This window comes from Hemitrygon akajei, chromosome 5, assembly GCF_048418815.1.
Source record: "Hemitrygon akajei chromosome 5, sHemAka1.3, whole genome shotgun sequence".
Lineage (NCBI taxonomy): Eukaryota > Metazoa > Chordata > Chondrichthyes > Myliobatiformes > Dasyatidae > Hemitrygon > Hemitrygon akajei.
Genome location: NC_133128.1, coordinates 69,022,028 through 69,043,298, shown reverse-complemented (window position 1 = coordinate 69,043,298; position 21,271 = coordinate 69,022,028). Strand labels below are relative to the sequence as shown.

Here is a 21,271-nt window from a genome sequence, read left to right as displayed (position 1 = left end):
GCCACAATTTACTAGCCCTAATCTATACATAACACCTTTTGGAATTTGGGAGGAAACCTCATCATCTAGTGGAAACATACTGTAACTGTGAGAACATACAAGCTCCTTACAGACTGGTGGAATTTAATCCTGATCTTACAATCACTGTTGCTGTGAAGTATTATGCTAAACTGCCATGCAAACATACAGCCCCTACTACAATCAATGTACACTAGTACACAAGACTGGAAAAAGTGCCAGTTGATCTTCAGAACGAATTTTGGGTTCCTCTCCATCAGCTTTGTTTACAAGATTAATTATCTTTCAAACACTCATGAATATTACCAAATGAAACTGTTCCTCTAGGCTACTGACAGCATACAACATTGCACATATAGCTAGGAAGTCAGGAGGGGAAAAGTCTCGAAGAAAAATAATATAGCCTAAGTCCCTGAGGGGCATGACTGTGGTGTTCTGGCCCAGCCTGTCCTTCCACCCAGCGAACAACGGAGGGTAGTCTCTTTCTCCCCTCCATCGTATCAGTCTTTACAGGTGCCGTAAGTAGCAATGAACTCGCACTTCTCCCAGTTAAGTGAATTTGTATTCAGGACGTGTCTCCACTCTAAAATCAAATGCAGAGAGGGTGATCACAGTGTAGAATACTCTGCAGGGTAGTTTTGTTGCAGATGCTACGTTATTTGATCTCGACGTTTCCATTTAAAACTGGCATTACTGGGCGTTTTTACAAGTGACTGTAAGGCAGTTTTAATTCTTAACTCAGGACTTTATCAATGTCAAATGTGGCTAGTTCAATACTGACAGTATAAAAAGCGACATCCAACTTCTTAAGAATAAAACACAAAAATTCAAAATCTTTCAATGCTCCGGTACCTTCGAAAAAGGCAGGCGCCACAAAGTGTATCCAGTAAGAAACGGGCTAATTCCGAAAATCGGGAGGAGTTCTTCCTTCCCGGAGTGTTGTATTGAAAATAAATATAGGTCATGAACGAAATTCTACAAATTGAGCCAAATGCGGGTGAGTGGGAATCTCGTTATTCTGCTAAATGGGAACGCGCATTTTTACAGGAATTGATACATTTGACACCCAAACGCGGTGCTCTGGAGCTTTTGGCGCAAGTGCGGACGAGCCTACGTTTGGGTGCTGGGGTGGAGTTGAGACAGCATGGCGAAGGCTATTTGTATATTGACCGGTTTCTTTCGTGCATTTGGCGTAGTCCGTTTCGAATTGAACGTGAGTTTTCAATTTTTTTAAAGGTAACAATGGGAGAAAAGTGGGATTTCCACTGTTTCCCGCGCTGGATTCCGTGCTTAAGAAACTGAATCTTGGTTGTGATGGTGTTAATTCCCGCCCTTTGAAGGCCCTGCATAGAAAGAACCAATTTCCCCGCGGTTTCACGTGGAAACCCGTGTATAGAAAGTTTTATACGCCACCTTTGATTTTTTTTCCGGCTTTTATCTCCCTTACCGATCCCAGTAAACCGGTTGTACCTATTCTCAGTACCTAATACGGTTATCTTCAAATTCTTATCGTCGGCTGACTTCCAAATAGTTAAATGATTGACACCCGAAAGAAGCCCACTGTTGCCTTATTTTGCAAGTGTAATCATTTGCTGATGGCGTGGTCGTGAAGGCGGCGACAGTTTCCAAATTTCAATTAGTGTGCAAACAAAAGCCGAACTACAAACAGCGCCATTAATTGGAAGCGTACCAGTTTCCTGTCTCTTTATAAACCATGTCCACGGACTCAGGCGAATTGGTGAAAATTTTAACATCTGATTTGACGACGGCCAGAGCCTGCTGAAGCCTCGAGTGTTCTGCTTTCAGATTTGATTTGATTGTGACTAACATCGTTTGTAAGCCTAGCAGCAACTTTTGAAAGAAGAGGGTCAGAACTCTTCACAAATGCTGTTTTCTTAACGTTTAATTTTTCTTTAAAATTTTAAATAACTACAGATTTTTATTTACACCAAAAGTTTGCGGCGTTAATCGCTGTTTTCCGATGAACTCGAGAAATCGTGTTTGAATTCGACAAGTTGGGTCTTAAGCGTTTCTGCAGCACGGATCGATTATCGGTGCACAAGGATGGGAGGGAATTCACAGAAGCCCTGTACCAAGGAGCCACCCAACCTGGGTAGAACAGTACAGCACAGGAACACACCCTTAAGTTAGTAATCAAATATCTAACTCGTCCCTTCTGTCTATACCATGTCCATATCTTTCAATTTCCAATACATTAATGTAATTATCTAAGAGCCTTTTGAACAACTTTATATTTGCCTCCACCACTATCCCCGCCAGTAGATTATAGGCGCCCAGAACTTACCTTGCACGTCTCCTTTGAACTTACTCCCTCTCATCCTAAAAAACATTCTTTCTGGTATAAGACATTTCAGTCCTGGGGGGGGGGGGGGGGGGGGGCGGAAGATACTGGCCTTCTATGCTCATAATGTTACAAACCTATCATATTTCCCCTCAGCTTTTACTGCTCCAGAGAAAACAACAGAAGTTTGTCCAACCTCTTAAAGCACGTGTCCTCTAATATAGGCAGAATCCTTGTAAACTCTTTTTCACCCTCTCCAAAGTCTCCATTTTTACTATAATGGGGCAACCTATTTTTTAGAAAACCGAAAACCTAGCACATTTATTTTTCAACATAGTCCCCTCCTACATTTACACACTTAGTCCAGCGGTCGTGGAGCACACAGATCCTTAGAAGTCAGCATTTTGGACCTCCAGAAGTGGTCCACTGCAGGGGTGATTGATAAGTTTGTAGCCTAAGGTAGAAGGAGATGTTATTAACTTCAAGCTTTCTGCATAATCACTCAAAGATTTGAACTGCACGTGCATGTAACAAGAGCTGTATAACTCATCTCCTTCTTCCTTAGGCTACAAACTTATCAATCACCCCTGCTGTGGACCACTTTCTGGAGGTCCAAGACGCCAACTTCTACAAAGACGGATCTGTATGCTCCACAACCACTGAACTAAACTAAGTGTAGGAGGGGACTACTGTATGTTGAAAAATATATGTGCTAGGTTTTCTAAAATTGACTCCTTCTACCTTAGGCCACGAACTTATCAATCACCCCTCGTTGAAAACCTACAGCACAATACAGGCCCTTTGGCCCACAAAGCTGTGCCAAACATGTCCCTACCTTAGAATTACCTAGGCTTTACCCATAGCCCTCTATTTCTCTAAGCCCCATGTTGCTATCCAGGAATCTCTTAAAATACCCTATCGTTTCCATCTCTACCCCATTCCATGCACTCACCACTCTCTGCGTAAAAAAAAACTTACCCTTGACATCTCCTCTGTACCTACTTCCAAGCACCTTAAAACTGTGCCCTCTCGTGCTAGCCATTTCAGCCCTGGGGAAAAGCCTCTGACTATCCACATGATCAATGCCTCTCATTATCTTGTACATCTCTATCAGGTCACCTCTCATCCTCCAGCACTCTAAGGAGAAAAGGCCGAATTCACTCAACCTATTCTCATAAGGCATACTCTCCAATCTAGGCAATATCCTTGTAAATCTCTGCACCCTTACTATGGTCTCCACTTCCTTCCTGTAGTGAGGTGACTAGAATTGAGCACAGTACTCCAAGTGGGGTCTGACCAGGGTGCTATATAGCTGCAACATTACCTCTTGGCTCCTAAATTCAATCCCACGATTGATGAAGGCCAGTGCACTGTATGCCTTCTTAACCACAGACATATACCTTCTTTACCAACCTATCAGCTTGTATAGCCACTTTCAGGGAGCCATGGATTTGGACCTCAAGCTTCCTCTGCACAGTTGCACTGTTAAGGGTCTTGCCATTAACTGTACTGTTCCTTGGATTTGATCTCACAAAGTGCAATACTTCACATTTGGCTGGGTTAAACTCCCATCTGCTGTTTCACACCCATATCTGAAGCTTAACTATATCCCACTATATCCTTCTATGCTATCCCCAACACCACCAATTTTAACTTTGCAAACATGCTGTCCATCCATCTATGTTTTTAATCATTTATATATATCATGAACAGCAGAGAACACACTACAGAGCCTCATGAAACACCAATGGTCACAGACCTCCAGCCAGAATAAGTCCATTGACCACTATATCTTCTATGGGTAAGCCAAATCTGAATCAAAATGGTTAATTCACTGTGGATCCCAAGCATGTTCATTTTCTAGATGAGCCTCCCATGAGGGATCTTGTGAAATGCCATAATAAAATCCATGCAGCAACATCCACAGCTTTACTTTCATTAATCAGCATTGTCACCTCAAAACAATTACACTGGGAAGACATGGCTTGCCTGCACAAAGCCAAATGCTCATAAAACCTTCTCCTAAGACTCCTTCCCACTAAACTTCCCTATCACTAACGTGAAACTGATCAGTCTATTGTCTCCAGGATTATACTTTTTTTCCTCTCTCGAATAATGGGGCAACATTAGCTACTTACCAGTGTTTCAGGACTTTGCCTATGACTATAGAGGATGCAAAGGTATTGGTCAAGGCCCTGGCAGTCTCATATCTTGCCTCTATCAATAACCTGGGGCACAACCCATCAGGCCCTGGGGCCTTATCTGCCTTAATCCTGTGACTTCATTCTCTCAGACTATGTATTTAATTATAAAAGTTCAATTTATAATTGGTAAAACATAACCTGAGCCCGTGCAAATTCTTACAGTTTGGTGAATATATACAAAGGAAAAATGGCACAAATAAGGCCAGATCCTGAGAGAGATTTTAAAAAACACGCAATAAGAGACGAAGCTACAAAAACAAAATTAAATTAGACTAATGAGGGATATCACAATCATACCACAGTTGTATTAGGAGAAGTGCCTTCTAAGGTAACAGATCTTGATGTTCAACAGCAATTTAATGGCATTCTGGTTACAATAAAACTGTTAATCCAGCAAAAGCTCAAGAGGTTAATTTTAATATCAAAGTATGTATATAGTAACCTGAAATTTGTACTCTTCACAGACATCCACGAAACAGGAAACCCCATTGAATGAACTGTAGAAACATTGTAGTCCTCAAGGGCCCTGTTTAATTTTAGCTTCATAAACCTGACATCCAAGTTTCTTCTAAACATCCAAGTCTCCTTTACCTCACTGTCATTGCCATTCTGTCTTACTAGAATATATCAGTCCTTTACTCTGCAGTTAATCTTAAACACCCTCCACATGTTAGACATGGACTTGCCCATGAAACATTCCTCCCAATTACCTCTTCTATTTCCTGCCTAGTACCATTGTAATTTTCCCTGCTCCACTTTAAAACTCAACTGGAAGGTCTTTACTTATTCAGATTCAGTTTATTGTCATTTAGAAACCACAAGTGCAATGCAGTTAAAAAATGAGACAACGTTCCTCCAGAATGATATCACAAAAGCATATGACAAAACAGACTACACCAGAAAATCCACATAACGTTTGGTAATCCCCAATCCAGAGTCCGGAGAGGCTGCTGCATATTAATATCACGCTACCATCTTAGCGCGTTCCCCGGAAAGGAGCTACAAATCCACCAGACAAAAACAAGACCAAAAACTAAAGCTACAAGACCTGCACAAAACCACATAGTTACAGCAGTGCAAACAATAGAATAATTGATAAAAAACAGAAAAGATGTTAAAGGACTATAAGTTCAAAAGAAATCACCACACAGTTTCCACAAGTCCCCAGGGTCCTGACAGACTCACCATCCCATGCCGGCGGCAGAAGGGAATACCCCCTCTATGGACTTCCACGGCGCCGCCCGACTCAGCCTCGCAGATGCAGCACACATCAAAAGCGACCTGACCGCATCGGACTCCGAGCCGACGACCATCCCCTCCGGCACAGCTTCTCCGAGCACCATCCTCTGCCGAGCATGTTAAGACGTCCCCACCAACGGCCATCAGCAATACGACCCCAAGGACTGGGGGCCTGTTCTTCCCAGCAGAGTCCCAGACCTCACAGCAACAGCAGAAACAAAGAAGGTCTTCCTGGAGATTTCCCGATGTTCCTCCATGCTCCCACGTCTGTTTTCAATCGATTATGATTGCGCACGGCACCCCACTTCACAAATTACAGATAATCAGCTCCGGAGTGGCCGCTGCAAGCTGTGTCGCACCGCCATCTTGGATTTATTCTTATCTATAGCAATCTTAAAACTTATGGAACTGTGATCACTATTCACCTACTGTAAGGTTAGTCATCTGGCCAGATTCATTACCCAACTCCAGGTCCAGTGTGGCCTTTCCTCTTGATAGACTATCTGCATTTTCATTTAAGAAATGCTTCTGGATGCACCTAGCAAATTCTGTGTCTACACTTCTTGGACAGTAGCTTAGATGGGGAACCCAACAAAACAGCCCTCTTGTTTTTGCACCTTTTCTTAATCTTCCTGAATATGCATTCCTCAATGTCCCAGTGGCTCTTGGAAGATGGGAGGTCTGCCCATCACTGTATGTCTATATAGACTCAGTGGATGTGCCCTTATGTCCCTTTCCAAATGCAGCTGTAATATTGTCCCTGATTAATAATGCAACTCCCCGTAGCCGATGCCCTCCATCTATTTTATCTCCTCTTTCTTTTCCAACACCTTGAAACCTTGGATCATCAAGCATCCATTTCTGTTCTTCACTCAACCAAGTCTCTGTTAAGGCCACTACATTATTGTTCCATCACCCTTACCCACATCACTCCTAGCATTAAAATACACACCTCCAACCTGTCCACCCCTTTGTTCCTACTAGTTTACTCCTATCTGTTCCTTCTGGTCATGATATCTACATTCCTCTCAATCCCTCGGCATTCTGACCTAGTGCTCTGGTTCCCATTCCCTAGCCAAACTAAACATTCATAAGTAGCACTAATGAACCTCCTGACCAGGATACTGGTTCCCCTCCAGTTAAGGTGCAACCTGTCCCTCATGTGCAAATCATCCCTGTCCCAGAAGAGATTCTGGTGATCCAAGAACCTAAAACTCTGCTCCTGCACCAGTTCCTCAGTGCTTCATTTCTCTGTTTTATCTTTCTGTTCCTTCCCTGACCTGCATGCAACACCAGGATGACTAACAGGGAAAGCCTTGCAGCAACAATCTATGGAGGAACTTAGTGTCCTTTTTACATCAATAAATCCTTGGAGTCATTTCTAGTTTGCGTCCAGTAAGACATAGAATGGCATGGAACCATTTTCACCCCAAAAGAGATTTTTAAATTACCAATAATTCTTATATGGCATTCATACATATAGTGCCGGCACAGTATCGTGGAGTAAAAGGCCTGTACTATGCTGTACTGTTCTAACTACTACAGCGTTAATCTAATGTTCCCTCCTGCATAACCATTTTTCTTTCATCCATGTGCCCACCTAAGAGACTCTTAAATGTCCTCTAATGTATCTGTCTCTACCACCACCTCTGGCAGCACATTCCGTGCACTTGCCACTCTCTGTAAAATACCTGCCTATACCTAAATCCCCCTATACTTTCCTCCAATCACCTTAAAATTATGACCATTAACCATTTCTGCTGTGGGGATAAACTAATGGCTGTCCATTCTATCACTGCCTTTTATCATTTTATGCTACTCTGTCAAGTCGCCTCTCATCTTCCTTTGCTCCAAAGAGAAAAGCCCTCACTCACTCAAACATTTTTCCGAAGACATGCTCACTAATCAAGGCAGCATCCTGGTAAATCTGTCTACGTTTCAGGCCGAGACCCTTCGTCAGGACTAACTGAAAGGAAAGATAGTAAGAGATTTGAAAGTAGGAGGGGGAGGGGAAAATGCGAAATGATAGAAGACCGGAGGGGGTGGGGTGAAGCTGAGAGTCAGACAGGTGATTGGCAAAAGGGATACAGAGCTAGAGAAGTGCTTCTCCCTATAGATGCTGCCTGGCCTGTTGCGTTCCACCAGCATTTTGTGTGTGTTGCTTGAATTTCCAGCATCTGCAGATTTCCTCATGTTTGTCCTGGTAAATCTCCTCTGCACTCTCTCTAAAGCTTCCAAATCCTTCCTATAATGAGGTAAAAGGCTGAACACAGTACTCCTAAGTGTGATCTAACCAGAGTTTTATAGAGCTGCAACATTACCTCACAGCTCTTGGACTTAATCCCCGGGCTAATGAAGGCCAACGCACCATACACCTTCTTAACCACCCTATCAACCTGTCTGGCAATTTTGAGGTATGGATTCTGTTCCCATGTTACCCATTCTGCTTTTTTAAAAGCCTGTATAGCAGATACCCTGCCACCCTAATTGCACTTTCTTGGGTGGTAGGGTGACTATCTCCTTAAATTTGCCAAACAACACAATCAGACATGAAGGTGGACTGCAGAGTTCTGATGATGCTCAGGCTACTCTAGCAGATGACACTTCCTGTGCCTCTGGTGGTCTAGGATGTGCCAGCTCTCAGGTGCCCTGCCATGCTACTTCCTGCTGGCAGAAGGTGAGGTACAGTAAAAAGTAATTGTTTAGCAATCATGCTACTTTGGCATCTGGCTCACTCATTAGTCTAGTGGTCGCTAACCCGTCGATCGTGATCGACTGGTCGATCTTTGAGACTTTCCCAGTAGATCCCGAAAAAAATGAAAAATAAATACACAAATACTGTTGAGAGATTGCTTCCGGGTTGTTGGGTTTTAGTTCCGTTCTTTCTGCCCAGTGCGCATGTGTGTAGCTCCCCGCCACGCACTACTGTTACGAATGAGGAGCAAATCTGATGGACAGAAGGGTACAGAATTGCCAATGCTCGCCCCCTCCTTTTTGAGAATCGCAAGATCGCTATTATTTCGGGTCTGAGACCCAGGAAATGAGAGAGAGAGAGGCAGGATCACAGCAAAAGGCAGTTGTTATAGACAACGCAGAATACACAACAAGGTGGAATGTCTCCTAACACAAGCGGAACGGAACCACTGATTACTGCTATTGTCTCTTGGAGAAGGAATTGTGTATTGAGTACTGTACTATTCATTGAAATCCCTCAGGGGACAACCAGAGTGGTCTGGTTGAGGGATTGCATCATCCCAACCTGATTGACATCTGAGACCCCGTGAGTGAGGATAAAAGACGGGTCTGGGGAACACCCCTCAGACACACCAGGAGAAATGTATGAGACCGGTGGGGGGCTTGTGTGTGTGTCCATTCTTGCCTGGGTGGCGAGTCCTCCACGGAACGGTCTAGCTAAAGGACGGATACGGATCAAGATCATATCAAGGGAAGTGGGCAAGTTATTCTTCTATTTCTCTCTCTCCAACAACTGCAACACAGCGACAAACAAACAACGGCTGCAGCCTGTATGAACTGAAATGAACTTTAGATTTCCATCGGGCAATTCATTATCCCCTAGACAATGATAGAGCTTATTTCTTATTGATTATTATTATACCCGCACTTTTAGGTTTAGTATGACGACGTATATTATCTGTATATTTGCATTGATATTATTTTTGTGTATTTTTACTAATAAATACTGTTAAAAGTAGTATCATCAAACTCCAACGGACCTCTCTATCTTTGCTGGTAAGTAACCCAGTTACGGGGTTCGTAACACTACACAGTGTACTTCAGTGGTCCCCAACCACTGGGCCGCGAGGAAACAATATGATTTGGCGATATGAAACGATGTGAGTCAGCTGCAACTTTCCTCATTCCCTGTCACGCCCACTGTTGAACTTGAATGCACGCAAAGTCATCAGTTGCCTAAATGCAGTGATACCCTCGTGCCAGGGATCACTGGTTGGCCAGTGGGAAGTACTGTTGCTACTGGCCTGGAGTGCAGACAGATGGGCGCCGCCTCTGAACCTGTTTAGCACTCCAAATGTTAGTGAGGAACCTGGTGCTAAAATATTCACAGACGACCTAATTCAGGCTCAGGGTTCCATAAGTAGCAGAGCAGCTACCTCACTGCGATCTACTGAAAGTCATCCCTTGAGCCAAACTTTTGTTGGCCGATAGATCCTACAAGGGAGGCGGGCGCGCGCCTTGTCGCACTCCTCGCTCGGTCGGTCAGTCGCTCTCTCCGGACTGCAATCGCCGCAGCCCCAACACAGGGACCTCCGACCCTCACCTTGTCCTCTCACCCCACCCACGACCAGCCGCAACTGGCCGGGGCGTCTGGTGGCGGGTGGGTGGGAGGCTGGTGTTCAGGCCCGGAGGCTGTCTAATGAGGCAATGAAGCCCTCAAAACTGCTTCGGCACCTTGAGTCCAAGCACCCTGCACTTAAAGACAAACCCACTGAGTTTTTTCAGCTGAAAAAACGTGAGCAAGCGGGACAGAAGCTAAGTGCTGAGAGCCACGAAGAATAAATTGCAGAATAAACTGGACATAAAGAACCTCCTTCAAGTATAGCTGTATTCCAATTGTGATTAATACCCCCCCCCCCCCCACTGGTTGGCTTGTCCGCAAGAATATTATCAATATTAAACTGGTCTGCAGTGCAAAAAAGGGTAGTGACCCCTGGTGTACATACATTATTTCTACTTCCAGGTTGTGGGGTTTTACTTCCGGTCTTTTCTGCCTGGTGTGTATGCGTGTGACTAACCAATTTAGTATGGTCGATCTTGCCTTTCACTAAGGTCGAGGTAGGGGATCTTGGGCTTAAAAAGTTGGTGACCACTACATTAGAAGTGGGCTGACGGTCCTGAGTGCAGTTGGGTGTTGGTCAGTACTGGTGATCCTGAGTGCAGCTGGGTCCAACTTTTCATTTCTTAGCTGAGAATGCAGCGAAAACCAGGTTCTGATGTGCTTTTATTTCCCGCTCTTTTTGTAAACTCACCAAATTCACTGGAGAACTTAGATTACTGAGATACATGTAAAAAATAGAAGTGTAGAGTCCCACAAGTAATGAATTATGAGTTTTACTGTACTATATTTTGATCTTTTTGAATAAAAAAACTGCACATTGCCTTTGCTTCATTGAAGGACCCTACCAAACTGCAGACTCCATACATAGTGCACTCAGTGGGCACTGCAGGCTGTGTTGAGACTTAACACTGAAAAATGAATAGTTAAAAATTATATTGTTTTCTGATTTGCTGTCCATGAGAAATCACTACTGTCACTGATTGCTCAGTTGACATGATGATACCAAGTAATTGATGTAAAACATTTCTTGGTATTAGAAGAGCAAAAGTCTTCACTCTGTTGCCTGCTAGATCCTTATAATGAGCTTTCTTCAATGTCAGCAGCAACTGGCATTGCTTCCATAAGAAATAGGAATAAGTGAATCATTCAGCACTTGTGCCTGTTTCTGCTATTCATTGAGATTGTGACTGATCCAAATTTCCTCGTCAATGTTGCTGCCCTCCTCTCCCAAATTTGAAGACAGAATTAATGGTAAAATTCTTGGCACTGTGGAGAATCGGTGAGATCTTGGGGTCTATGTCCATAGGACACTCAAAGCTGCTGTGCAGGTTGACAGTGTTGTTAAGAGGGCATATGATGTGTTGACATTCATTAACTGTGGGATTGAGTTCAAGAGTCATGAGGTAATGTTACAGCTATACGTGTAAGACAGTTAGACCCCACTTGGAGTACTGTGTTCAGTTCTGGTCACCCCACTACAAGAAGTATTTGGATACCACAGAGAGTGCAGGGGAGATTTACAAGGATGTTGCCTGGATTGGAGAGCATGCCTTATGAGAATAGGTTGAACAAATGGCCTTTTCTCCTTGGAGTGACGGAGGATGAGAGTTGACCTGATAGAAGTGTATAAGATGATGAAAGGCATTGATCATTTGGATAGCCAGAGGCTTTTTCCCAGGGCTGAAGTGGCTAACACAATGAGGCATAGTTTATAAGGTGCTTGGTAGTAGGTACAAGGGGTCAGGGGTAAGTTTCTCACAGAGAGTGGTGGGTGCCATCAACAGTGGTGGAGGCTGATACAATAGGGTATTTTAATAGACTCTTAGGTACATAGAGCTTAGAAAAATAGAGGGCTATGCGGTAGGGAAATTCTTGGCAGATTCTAGAGTAGGTTACATGGTCGGCACAATATTGTGGGCCAAAGGGCCTGTAATGTGCTGTGGATTTCCATGTTCGTTCCAAATTATGCCTCACTATTGATATATACGACTTCAACATAACATCCCCACATCTGTATTCAATACTTTGATTTATGAAGGCCGATGTGCCAAAAGCTCTCTTTGCAAACCTATCTACCTGTGATGTCACTTTCAAGGAATTATGGATCTTTCACAGACCCCTCTGTTGTACAACACTTCTCAGTGCCCTATCATTCACTGTAAGTCTTATCCTGTTTGCCCTCCCAAAGTTGAACACCTCATACTTGTCTGCATTAAATTCCATCTGCCATTTTTCCAGCTCGTCCAGATCCAGCTGCAAGCTTTGCTAGCCTTTCTCACTGTATATTATGCCAATAATCTGGTGTCATCTGCAAATTTGCTGATCCAGTTTGCCATATTATAGTCCAGTTGGTTGACATAGATGACAAACAACAACAGACCCAGCACAAATTAGAGATCTCCAGTCAGAGAGACAACCACCTACTACAGTCTTTGGCTTCTCCTGGGAAGCCAACGTTACTCCAATTTACTACCTCATCCTGAATGACAAGTGACTGCACCTTCTTGACCAAGCTCCCATGCGGGACTTTATCAAAGGCATTGCTAAAATCCATATAGGCAACATCCACCTCCTTTCCTTCATTAACTTTCCTTGTAACCTCCTTGTAAAACTCTATAAGATTGGTTTGACATGACTTACCATGCACAAAGTTATGTTTTCTACCCCTAATCAATCCCTGTATATCTAAATACTTATTTATCCGGTCCCTTAGATAACTTCCAATTATTTACGTACTAGTGATAAATGGGATCCCGTTTGGTCTTGAACTCTTCTTTGAAGGGAAACATCTTCCTAACTTTTATCCTATTTCAAAGAGATTGCTTCTCATTTTTCAATGGGTACACACTCAATCTGTTCAACTTTTCCATATAGCTTAATCCCTCTATACCCAGGACCTCCTAGTGAATTTTCTGTTACAGTATATAATTCTCCAATTACAGCTTTCCTTGATGAGAAGATCCAAATTCTTCACAGTATTCCATCTGCCTTTCTAATGCCTTGTGCGGTTGCAGTAACATTTCACTGTTTCTGTGTTCCACCTCCTGAATATAAAAGCCAGCATTCTGTTAGCCCTTTTGATTACCTGCTGTGCTCACCTGCTAGCTTTCCATGTTAAATGCATAATCCCTTTGTGCCCCAGCCTTCTACAGTCTTTCTCCATTATAATTCTTAACAAGTGAATGACTTCACAGTTTCCCACATCATATTTCATTTGTCAACTTTTTCTCAATCACTAAACCTCTCTCAATGTTTTCCCTTTTTCTGTAAGGTCACAAAATTCAAACACCAAAAATCTGAGATAATGCTTAACACTAGTAACCATTGTATTTTAAGGACAGGGACTTCAGATGCATTCTTCTGTCCATTGAATTGATACTGCGGAATAAGAGCTTTCTCAATAGATTTAAAACCCATATTACAAATTTAAGTACGTTTCACACACAAAATGCTGGAGGAACTCAGCAGGCCAGACAGCATCTATGGAAAATAGTATGGTTGACATTTTGGGCCAGCATTTTATGTGTGTTGCTTGGATTTTCAGCATCTCCGCATTTTCTTTTGTTTGTTTTCAAATATGTATGTTTTTTTTGCTTGTGACACCTTTATTTGAAATTTTTACTGCATGCATCTTTGCAGTTATCCTCAAATCTCTTCAAACAGATTTTATTTGTTTTCATTTAATTTACATTTGCATTTTTGTGTTTTATTTTGAGTGAACTTTGTATATCTTGGCTAAGTCTTTTGGCACTACAATAATTTATTCATGAATGTTAATCCATTTTCACACTGGCATGAAAACTGATGTCAATTGCTAAATCCTAATGTTTTCCCCTATGATTATTTGCACATTTTGAATGAATTCAATGTAAAATGACAAACATACAGTTCCAAAGGCACCTTTGCAGCATTTTGAAGTACGTGGACCAGTCATCTAATGCTTTTGGTGCATTGTCAAGCTATAAAAACGGCTTTCATTAAACCAGCTACCAATACCAACATGTGATGTTCTGCTTTTTTTCCGTAGGAAGGTGGATTGTTGAACATAAAAGGGGAATTTTCTGGACTGCCCCCAGGAAGGCATGAACTCCATGTTCACAGTTTTGGTGACATAACAAATGGTATAACATACATATTTCTAGTGCTTGAGCATTACAGAAAAAAAATCAAAAGTTATTTATATAGGTTCTAGATGATTCAAGATTCTAGCTGATTAACTTTACTCCCATACCCCATAAGTCTAGGAGTCAAGTTAATTAGATAGAATCCAGAATCCCTAAAATGACCTGTAGGATGAAATAAGGACATAAGAAATAGGAGCAGGAGTAGGGCATGCGGCCATCGAGCCTGCCCTGCCATTCAATAAGATCATGGCTGATCTGTCCATAAACTCAGCTTTATCTACCTGCCTTTTCCCCATAACCCGTAATTCCCTTACTATGTAAAAACCTATATAACTGCTTCTTAAATATATTTAGTGAAGAAGCTTCAACTACTTCCCTAGGCAGAGAATTCCACAGATTTACCACTCTCTGGGAAGAAGTTTCTCTTCATCTCCATCCTAAATCTTCTCCCCTGAATCTTGAGGCAATGTCCCCAAATAAGTAAATAAATAGACATAACAGATTGGAATTTAAATTCAAGTTCTTTGTAGTTAGTTAACACTGGAATTAAAAAAACTAATACCCAGAATGGGGATTGTGATATTTTTTCTCCCAAATGTTTTCCTACATTCAGGGGAAAAAAGTATTTCTCTTTTGAATACATGTCTATGAAGATTCTCAGTCATTCAGGCCATTGTATGTCAAGCAGTAAGTAAATCAAGACAACTGGATTTGTTGTGTTCACAGACATCCACAAAACAAGAAACCCCATTGAATGAATGATAGAAACATTGAAGCCCTCCCCTCTCTTTGTACAAGCAGCAGCAAAAGCATCAACCCCTGCCCACTCCCCACACCAGCAGAATCCTTGATCCAGACCATCAAAACTGCAGTCCACAAACCAGCACTTTGGTATCTCAGAGGCTCTCTAAAGCGAGGGAGAGAGAGGTCACTCCTGCAACGACAAGAACAGAGACCAGCAACTCACTGTTCAGATGTTACAATCTTCCGTGTCGCTTCTGCAAGCCCCCCACCACCACCACACCCTTCTCAAGAACCGATAGGCTCTCTCTCTCCATTGAAAGAGAGAGGGATTGCTCGAGTACAGGGACCTTCCTCCAACATTAGCTGGCAATTAGCAAACATGCTGCCTGTTGTCTAGTCACTATGTTTCAGTTGGCAAAATCACTGGGCAACTGGGCCGCTCCCTGACTTCCGAACTCCCAGCCCCAAGGGCGTATGTCTTCCAGGCTGTCCTGGAGATAGTGAAGTGCTAGACTGCACAGTCTGTCATTAAACACGCTACTTGATAAGAACCATAATTTGAACTGTAGACTCCAATAGAACCACAACCACCTTGTAGAGTAAAGAATGACATAAGAGAAGAGAAATTAGCTGTTTCATGGATGAACTGGAAGAAGTCACTGGATCTGCAGAACCTGCTGGTGCCATCTTTCCTCACTCCTCCCACCTTAGGGTCACAATTTTTGTCCCCTATTGGCTGATTTTTCCCCCCAGACTTTTGAATATTCAAATTAATGTTTCGTATGTTACCCACAGTAATATAATACATGTTCAGTTAGCTTGCAGTTTAATGAAGTGCCAGAAATGGGTCTTTGATGAATTAAAGAAAGCATGCAAATGAGGATCCCAACTCTGTTTGAGGGAGTATGAAATTAGCACTGGTGAACCAGCCGCTAAACCATCAGTATTTTCAAACAGTCAGACAGTGGAATGTCAGAGTTTTACTGTCTAATTTTATTACATCCAACCCTATTATTTTCCTTATTCTAAAGGTCACCAGCAAAGCTTCTAGCTGTAAATTTGGGAACCTGGATCAAATGAAGTTCCATATCATTACATGCTGCTAAAAATTGATGGAGATACCTTTAAAATAAACTCACTCTTCTGAAATTCTATTCATTGACTTAAGAACCTTGAACTTTGTTTTTTAAATATTGTTTCATCATGCTGCAGATGCAGTATCACCAGCAGCATTATCATGTGAGCCTCTTTAAATGTAAATAAAAAAAGAAAACGCAGATAGATAGAATGATTACTTTGTGCTAGTGTGGACCTTTTAAAGAAAAGTTAAACCCCTCAGAACTGAGGACAGGGACGCTACTGTTAATGTACGTAAGCAGAATAATTGTAATAAAAATAATGATACTAGAGGTGATAGGTTGCAGAACTGAATAATATATATTCCTGGTTTTCAAATAAATTGAGTGATGAACCGTAGGGTAGGAATAGTTGAGTGACTGACTTAGGGTGCGGTTGGTGGTGCCAATCATCATCTAGAAGCGGGAATCGTCCAAATGAAATCACAAGAATGCTTCAAGCTCTGTGGTCCATATGTGTGCATTTATTGTCTAAAGTAAGACTGGCATTTGCTATTTGATGACAAAGAGGGGAAGGATTTAGATACACCTGAAGAAAAGAGTGCCATCAGCAGCAAACCTATTTGATTGTCTCACACTGTCTTCATTCATGTGAAACTTGGCTTCTTGTCTCAATGTCACTTAAACTCTTGCATTTCTGAGGAACTGGCTGAAGAATATGTGTGGGTATATTGAGAAACATTTTGTAAAAGAGGTACCAGGGCACGTAACAGCTTTGTTTTGATTCTGAAAATCCTGGTATCATCCATCCAATATTTTTGTGGTCAGTGTATAATAAAGATGATGCTTAAGCTCATAGAGGTGAATGGCTGTAAAGCTCATTTATCAATACTTGCTGTTCTTATATACTTCTCTAAGTAAACTCTAGTTTTCTAGATTTACAGAAGCACATGTAGTTAATTATTTGTTTCAGATTGGATAAGTGCAGGACCTCCTTACAATCCAACCAACAAAATGCAACAAGGGAAGAGGTAAGTTCTCTTTGAGAGGCAATGCTGAAAATAAAGCTAATATACTTTAAGTGAGTATTAATTTTGCATATTTAATGGAGGTGTTCAGCCTCATGGTACTGATTTGTAAGATATGGTAGATGGTTTTCTTCTCCAATGTTCCATGGGAGTATTTTGTTTTCGTTTCATAAAGAAGCAGAATATAATGTAGGCCCAGCATGCCTGGTTTCAGCATCGTGGGCCCCCATTTTGTTTGTATTGTTTCGGAGGTGCAGGGTGAGAGGCAAAAGCCTCTCTTTAAAGTACATAGGAGAGTGAGTTCCCTGACTGTCACAAGTGCAAGTTAGCAGAAGCCAAAGTTGGGGGGGGGGGGGGTAATATTTGAGTAGCTTTATACCTTTCCTCATTGAAAGAAAGAAAGGAAGGTTTAGGAGGTATTTCTTTCAGCTGCAGCATGTGCTGCTTCTTTGATTAGAATTCTGGAGAATGATATTCAGTAAAGAACAGAAGACATATGGTATGTCTTTTTTTCAGGAACTTTGATCAACATTGGTCTCTCAGACCTGTAGTTTCATTGTATACAATCAATAGTTAATGGTCATACGTTTAAAGTCATTGCTATAAATACAAAAGTTTGTACTTTGCATGGTGGCTTATCTTAGCCATGAAATAGTGATGCAAACAGAGCTTGCTGTAACAAACATAGATACGTTTGTGGAATATAAATTTAAATGTGCGAAAATTGTGGAATAGTACACTACCTCAGTAAATCTGAGCCTCTATTAATACAATAGGTTAAACGATCTTTCTTTTTCCTATATAATTACATGATTCTTTAAAGGAAAATATTTTCAACCCGCTGTAGATGTGCAGATGACCTGGCTGTTATAAATGTGAATGAAGATGGTTTAGCCAAGCTGGATGTGGAGGTATCACATTTCCATCTGACAGGAATTCATTCTATTATTGGACGCGCTCTAGTGGTAGGTACTAGGCTAAGTAGGCACATTGCTAAGATGCAAAACAAAGAATTGCAGATCTTGGGAACCAATTGTCTTATTGATGACTGAAATTTAGTATCTGGCTACCTATTAATGCATAGTAATTGGTGCATTTTTTCACTCACTGGATTATGCGTGATTTTTCCAATGGACAATACTCATCCAAATCCTGAGATGGTCAGTTTGAACACAATGACTCTTCGAGTGAAAACATTATTGGCACAATTCCATGTACTTTCATGATTTGTTTCCAAAACACTACTTTGAAAAAAATATTCCTTGAGTGTGCTTCTGGTTTATTGTATTAATAATTTATCTAAAACCTTAAATTCTAAAGGAGCACCCATGCTTTTACCATGCCAACAAATTTGAAAGTATGTGTCTGGATGATTGCTCAGGAAAACACAACTACCACCTACAACAATAGATAATAGGCCCTTTTGTATATTATTCAATGGGAAGAAAATGCCAGATATTAAGTTACTGGAATTTGGATAAATATTTTAATGTCTGATTTCACTACTAAAAGTATGGTCATTTTTTAAAAGCTTCACCAGAATGAAGATGACCCAGACAAAGCTGACAAAGAAGAGAGCATTACAGCAGGAAGTAATGGATCTGGTATAGCCTGGGGAGTGATTGGAATTTGTCAGAGCAATATTTCAAAGGAAGTCTTAGAAGAAAACAATTAAACAATAAAGCTATCTGCGTTGTGGACTAAGAACTCTATTTTGTAATGATACATTGGTAAATGTTCTTTGTTTATGGTTAAGATAAAAACAAAGTCCATTCTAAAGAAGGTTCACACATTTATCTTTCAGTTTTTATTGCAATGTATTTTTGAATCTGACCATAAACATGCAGCTGTCCTTCAGAATTTTTATGAAAACTGACTGTTAACTATTTTCTTGCAGAAATACAGTGGGCCCTCCTTATCCGCGGGGGATTGGTTCCAGGACCCCTCCCCCCCCCCCCCCCACGGATACCAAAATACACGGATGCTCACGTCCCTTATTTAACCTGTCTCAGTGCAGGTGGACTTTAGCTGAGTGGAAACCGCACGTGCAGAACCCACGGATAAGGAGGGCCGACTGTATTGTAAACTTCGCTACAATGTAGATTTTTAAATATTGAGTCTATAAATATATCGAACCACCTTCATCTTATGGTAAAAGCACTTCACAATATGTTTTAATCATATGTTACTTGTTAGGTAACAATTGTTAAAATACAACATTCATTTTCTTGTGTTATTGTGTGTCAAAATATATTTGCTTGGTTCCACTGATTGATTAATGATTAAAAATAAACATTCTGGTACATTTCATAAGTTATTTTAGTTTTTACTCTGAAACATTTTACCACATTAAATGTATGTTATTAAACATGTCAAAGGCTAAAGGGAATTATTATGATTTCTTAAGTAATACATTGATTTACTGAGATACTTGGTTCAGGATTGTTATCGTCAGCAACGTTCATTACCCCTATCCCTATTCAGTTTGACTTTCACCAAGCTGGAACATTGAGCCACAAGCAGCATTGGATCAACACAGTCATTTATGGTACTGGTCCTTAAAAACTGAAAGGACTAGTACCTGAACTTCCTTCCATCATGTTTGAATGTTGATGTGCAGCATAGTGCCAAGTGTATCAACTACATCCTTAACTATCGCGTGCATTATGACCTTATATAAAGAACATCAGATATTTAGGAAGAGTAGCATTGTGTTACATCCTTAAAGTCACAACAGTAGCTTTCCCTTTTAAGTATGTCAGAAAATTATTGGTTGAGTGGACTTATTCTCAAACCAGCAGATATAAATTTAGGATTCATTTTGTTCCAATGTTGGTCTCATTAAATTAGCAAGAAACCAATTGCTATGATTCAAGAAATAACACGATTTAAAAAGTAACCTTGGTATCCAACATCAAGAATAGTCAAGCATTTAGAAATTAATAGTTTTTTCCTTTTGGCTAAATATTTTTGTCCCCGTCCCCCCCCCAAATATCAGGTGTTCTTTATACATGGAGGTGGCATAAGATAGTTCATGTTGTTGTGATACTCATGGCATCATCAAAAACACAAACATAATGGAAGGAAGGCGAGTCAAGTGTATAAGTGCATATAAATGAGGAAATCTTGACCCTAAGAATCTTCAATTTCCCCTCCACTGTTGTAAGGCTCACTGGCTGAAAATCTCTTCATTTTTCTCTGTTGCCTATCTTAAATGAACAACATTGCCTCTTCTTCTATCATCTGGAACCTCACCAGTGGCTAAAATGGATACAAAGAACTCAGAGTATTAGCATTTTCTCCTTTGCTTAGCTCAGTATCCAGGGATAGATCCTATCCTGCGCTGGAGATTGATCTATTTTAATGTGTTTTTTTTTAACATAACATATATCCTTAGGTTGAGTTGGTTGTTAACATAAATGACACATTTTGCTGTATGTTTTGATGTACATGTGATAAATAAATCAGAAATTAATCTGGCCACCTTAGTATCAGTGCAACCCTTCTTAATCTTACCATCAACCATGACCTCTTGAATACTGATGCAAACTACTCATTAAGGACCTCACCCACTTCCTCTGCCTCTGTACATAAATCCCCTTATTAGTCCTTGAGTGAACCTACCCTTTCCCAAGGTACTTTCTTGCTCCCAATGTACATGCCTTCATATGTACATTAATCCTACTCACCAAGGACATTTTATGTCCCCATTTAACCCTCATAATTTCTTGTTCAAGTTTTGCTCATTCCTTTGTATATTCAGTCACCTTATCTGACTTCAGCTTCCTAAACCTTGTCATTCTTGTTTTTCATCCTCACAGGAATAGTGTGGCCTCCACCCCAATTAACTAACTTTTAAAACACCCACCTGTCAGATGAACTGATATACACCACCTTACTATTTTTTGCTCTCTTTTTGCACTATTTAATTTCTATATATTTCTTATTGTAATTTATAGTATTTTATGTATTGCAATGTACTGTTGCTGCAAAACAACAAATTTCACAACATATGCCAGTGATATTAAATCTAATTCTGACTATGATGTAGACGTACAGCTACTCCGAAACTACTTTCTCCAATTCCTGTCTAACACCTTTATGACCTGCACTGTTCCACTAGCTCCCACTGACAACTGGAAGATCTGTAGTGTAACACCAGTATGGTACTGCACCTTTCTTATTCTTGAATTCTACCCATATGTCCTTACTAGATGAGCC

At 41.0% G+C, this 21,271-nt stretch overlaps 1 protein-coding gene across 2 annotated transcripts; it reads left to right on the top strand.

The window, feature by feature from the left end:
• The first annotated feature begins 1,126 nt into the window (after positions 1 to 1,126).
• On the top strand, positions 1,127 to 20,320 carry LOC140727842 (superoxide dismutase [Cu-Zn]-like). Of its 2 annotated transcripts, none has more exons than XM_073045677.1 (5): positions 1,127 to 1,231; positions 14,106 to 14,199; positions 16,996 to 17,053; positions 17,898 to 17,961; positions 18,582 to 20,320. In XM_073045677.1, exons 1-5 carry the CDS (start codon positions 1,163 to 1,165, stop codon positions 18,723 to 18,725), a joined length of 429 nt encoding a protein of 142 aa, XP_072901778.1. In that variant the 5' UTR covers positions 1,127 to 1,162; the 3' UTR covers positions 18,726 to 20,320. The 2 variants fall into 2 exon arrangements, with proteins under 2 accessions (XP_072901778.1, XP_072901777.1); XM_073045676.1 differs by having other exon boundaries at positions 17,898 to 18,015.
• The last annotated feature ends 951 nt before the right edge of the window (positions 20,321 to 21,271 follow it).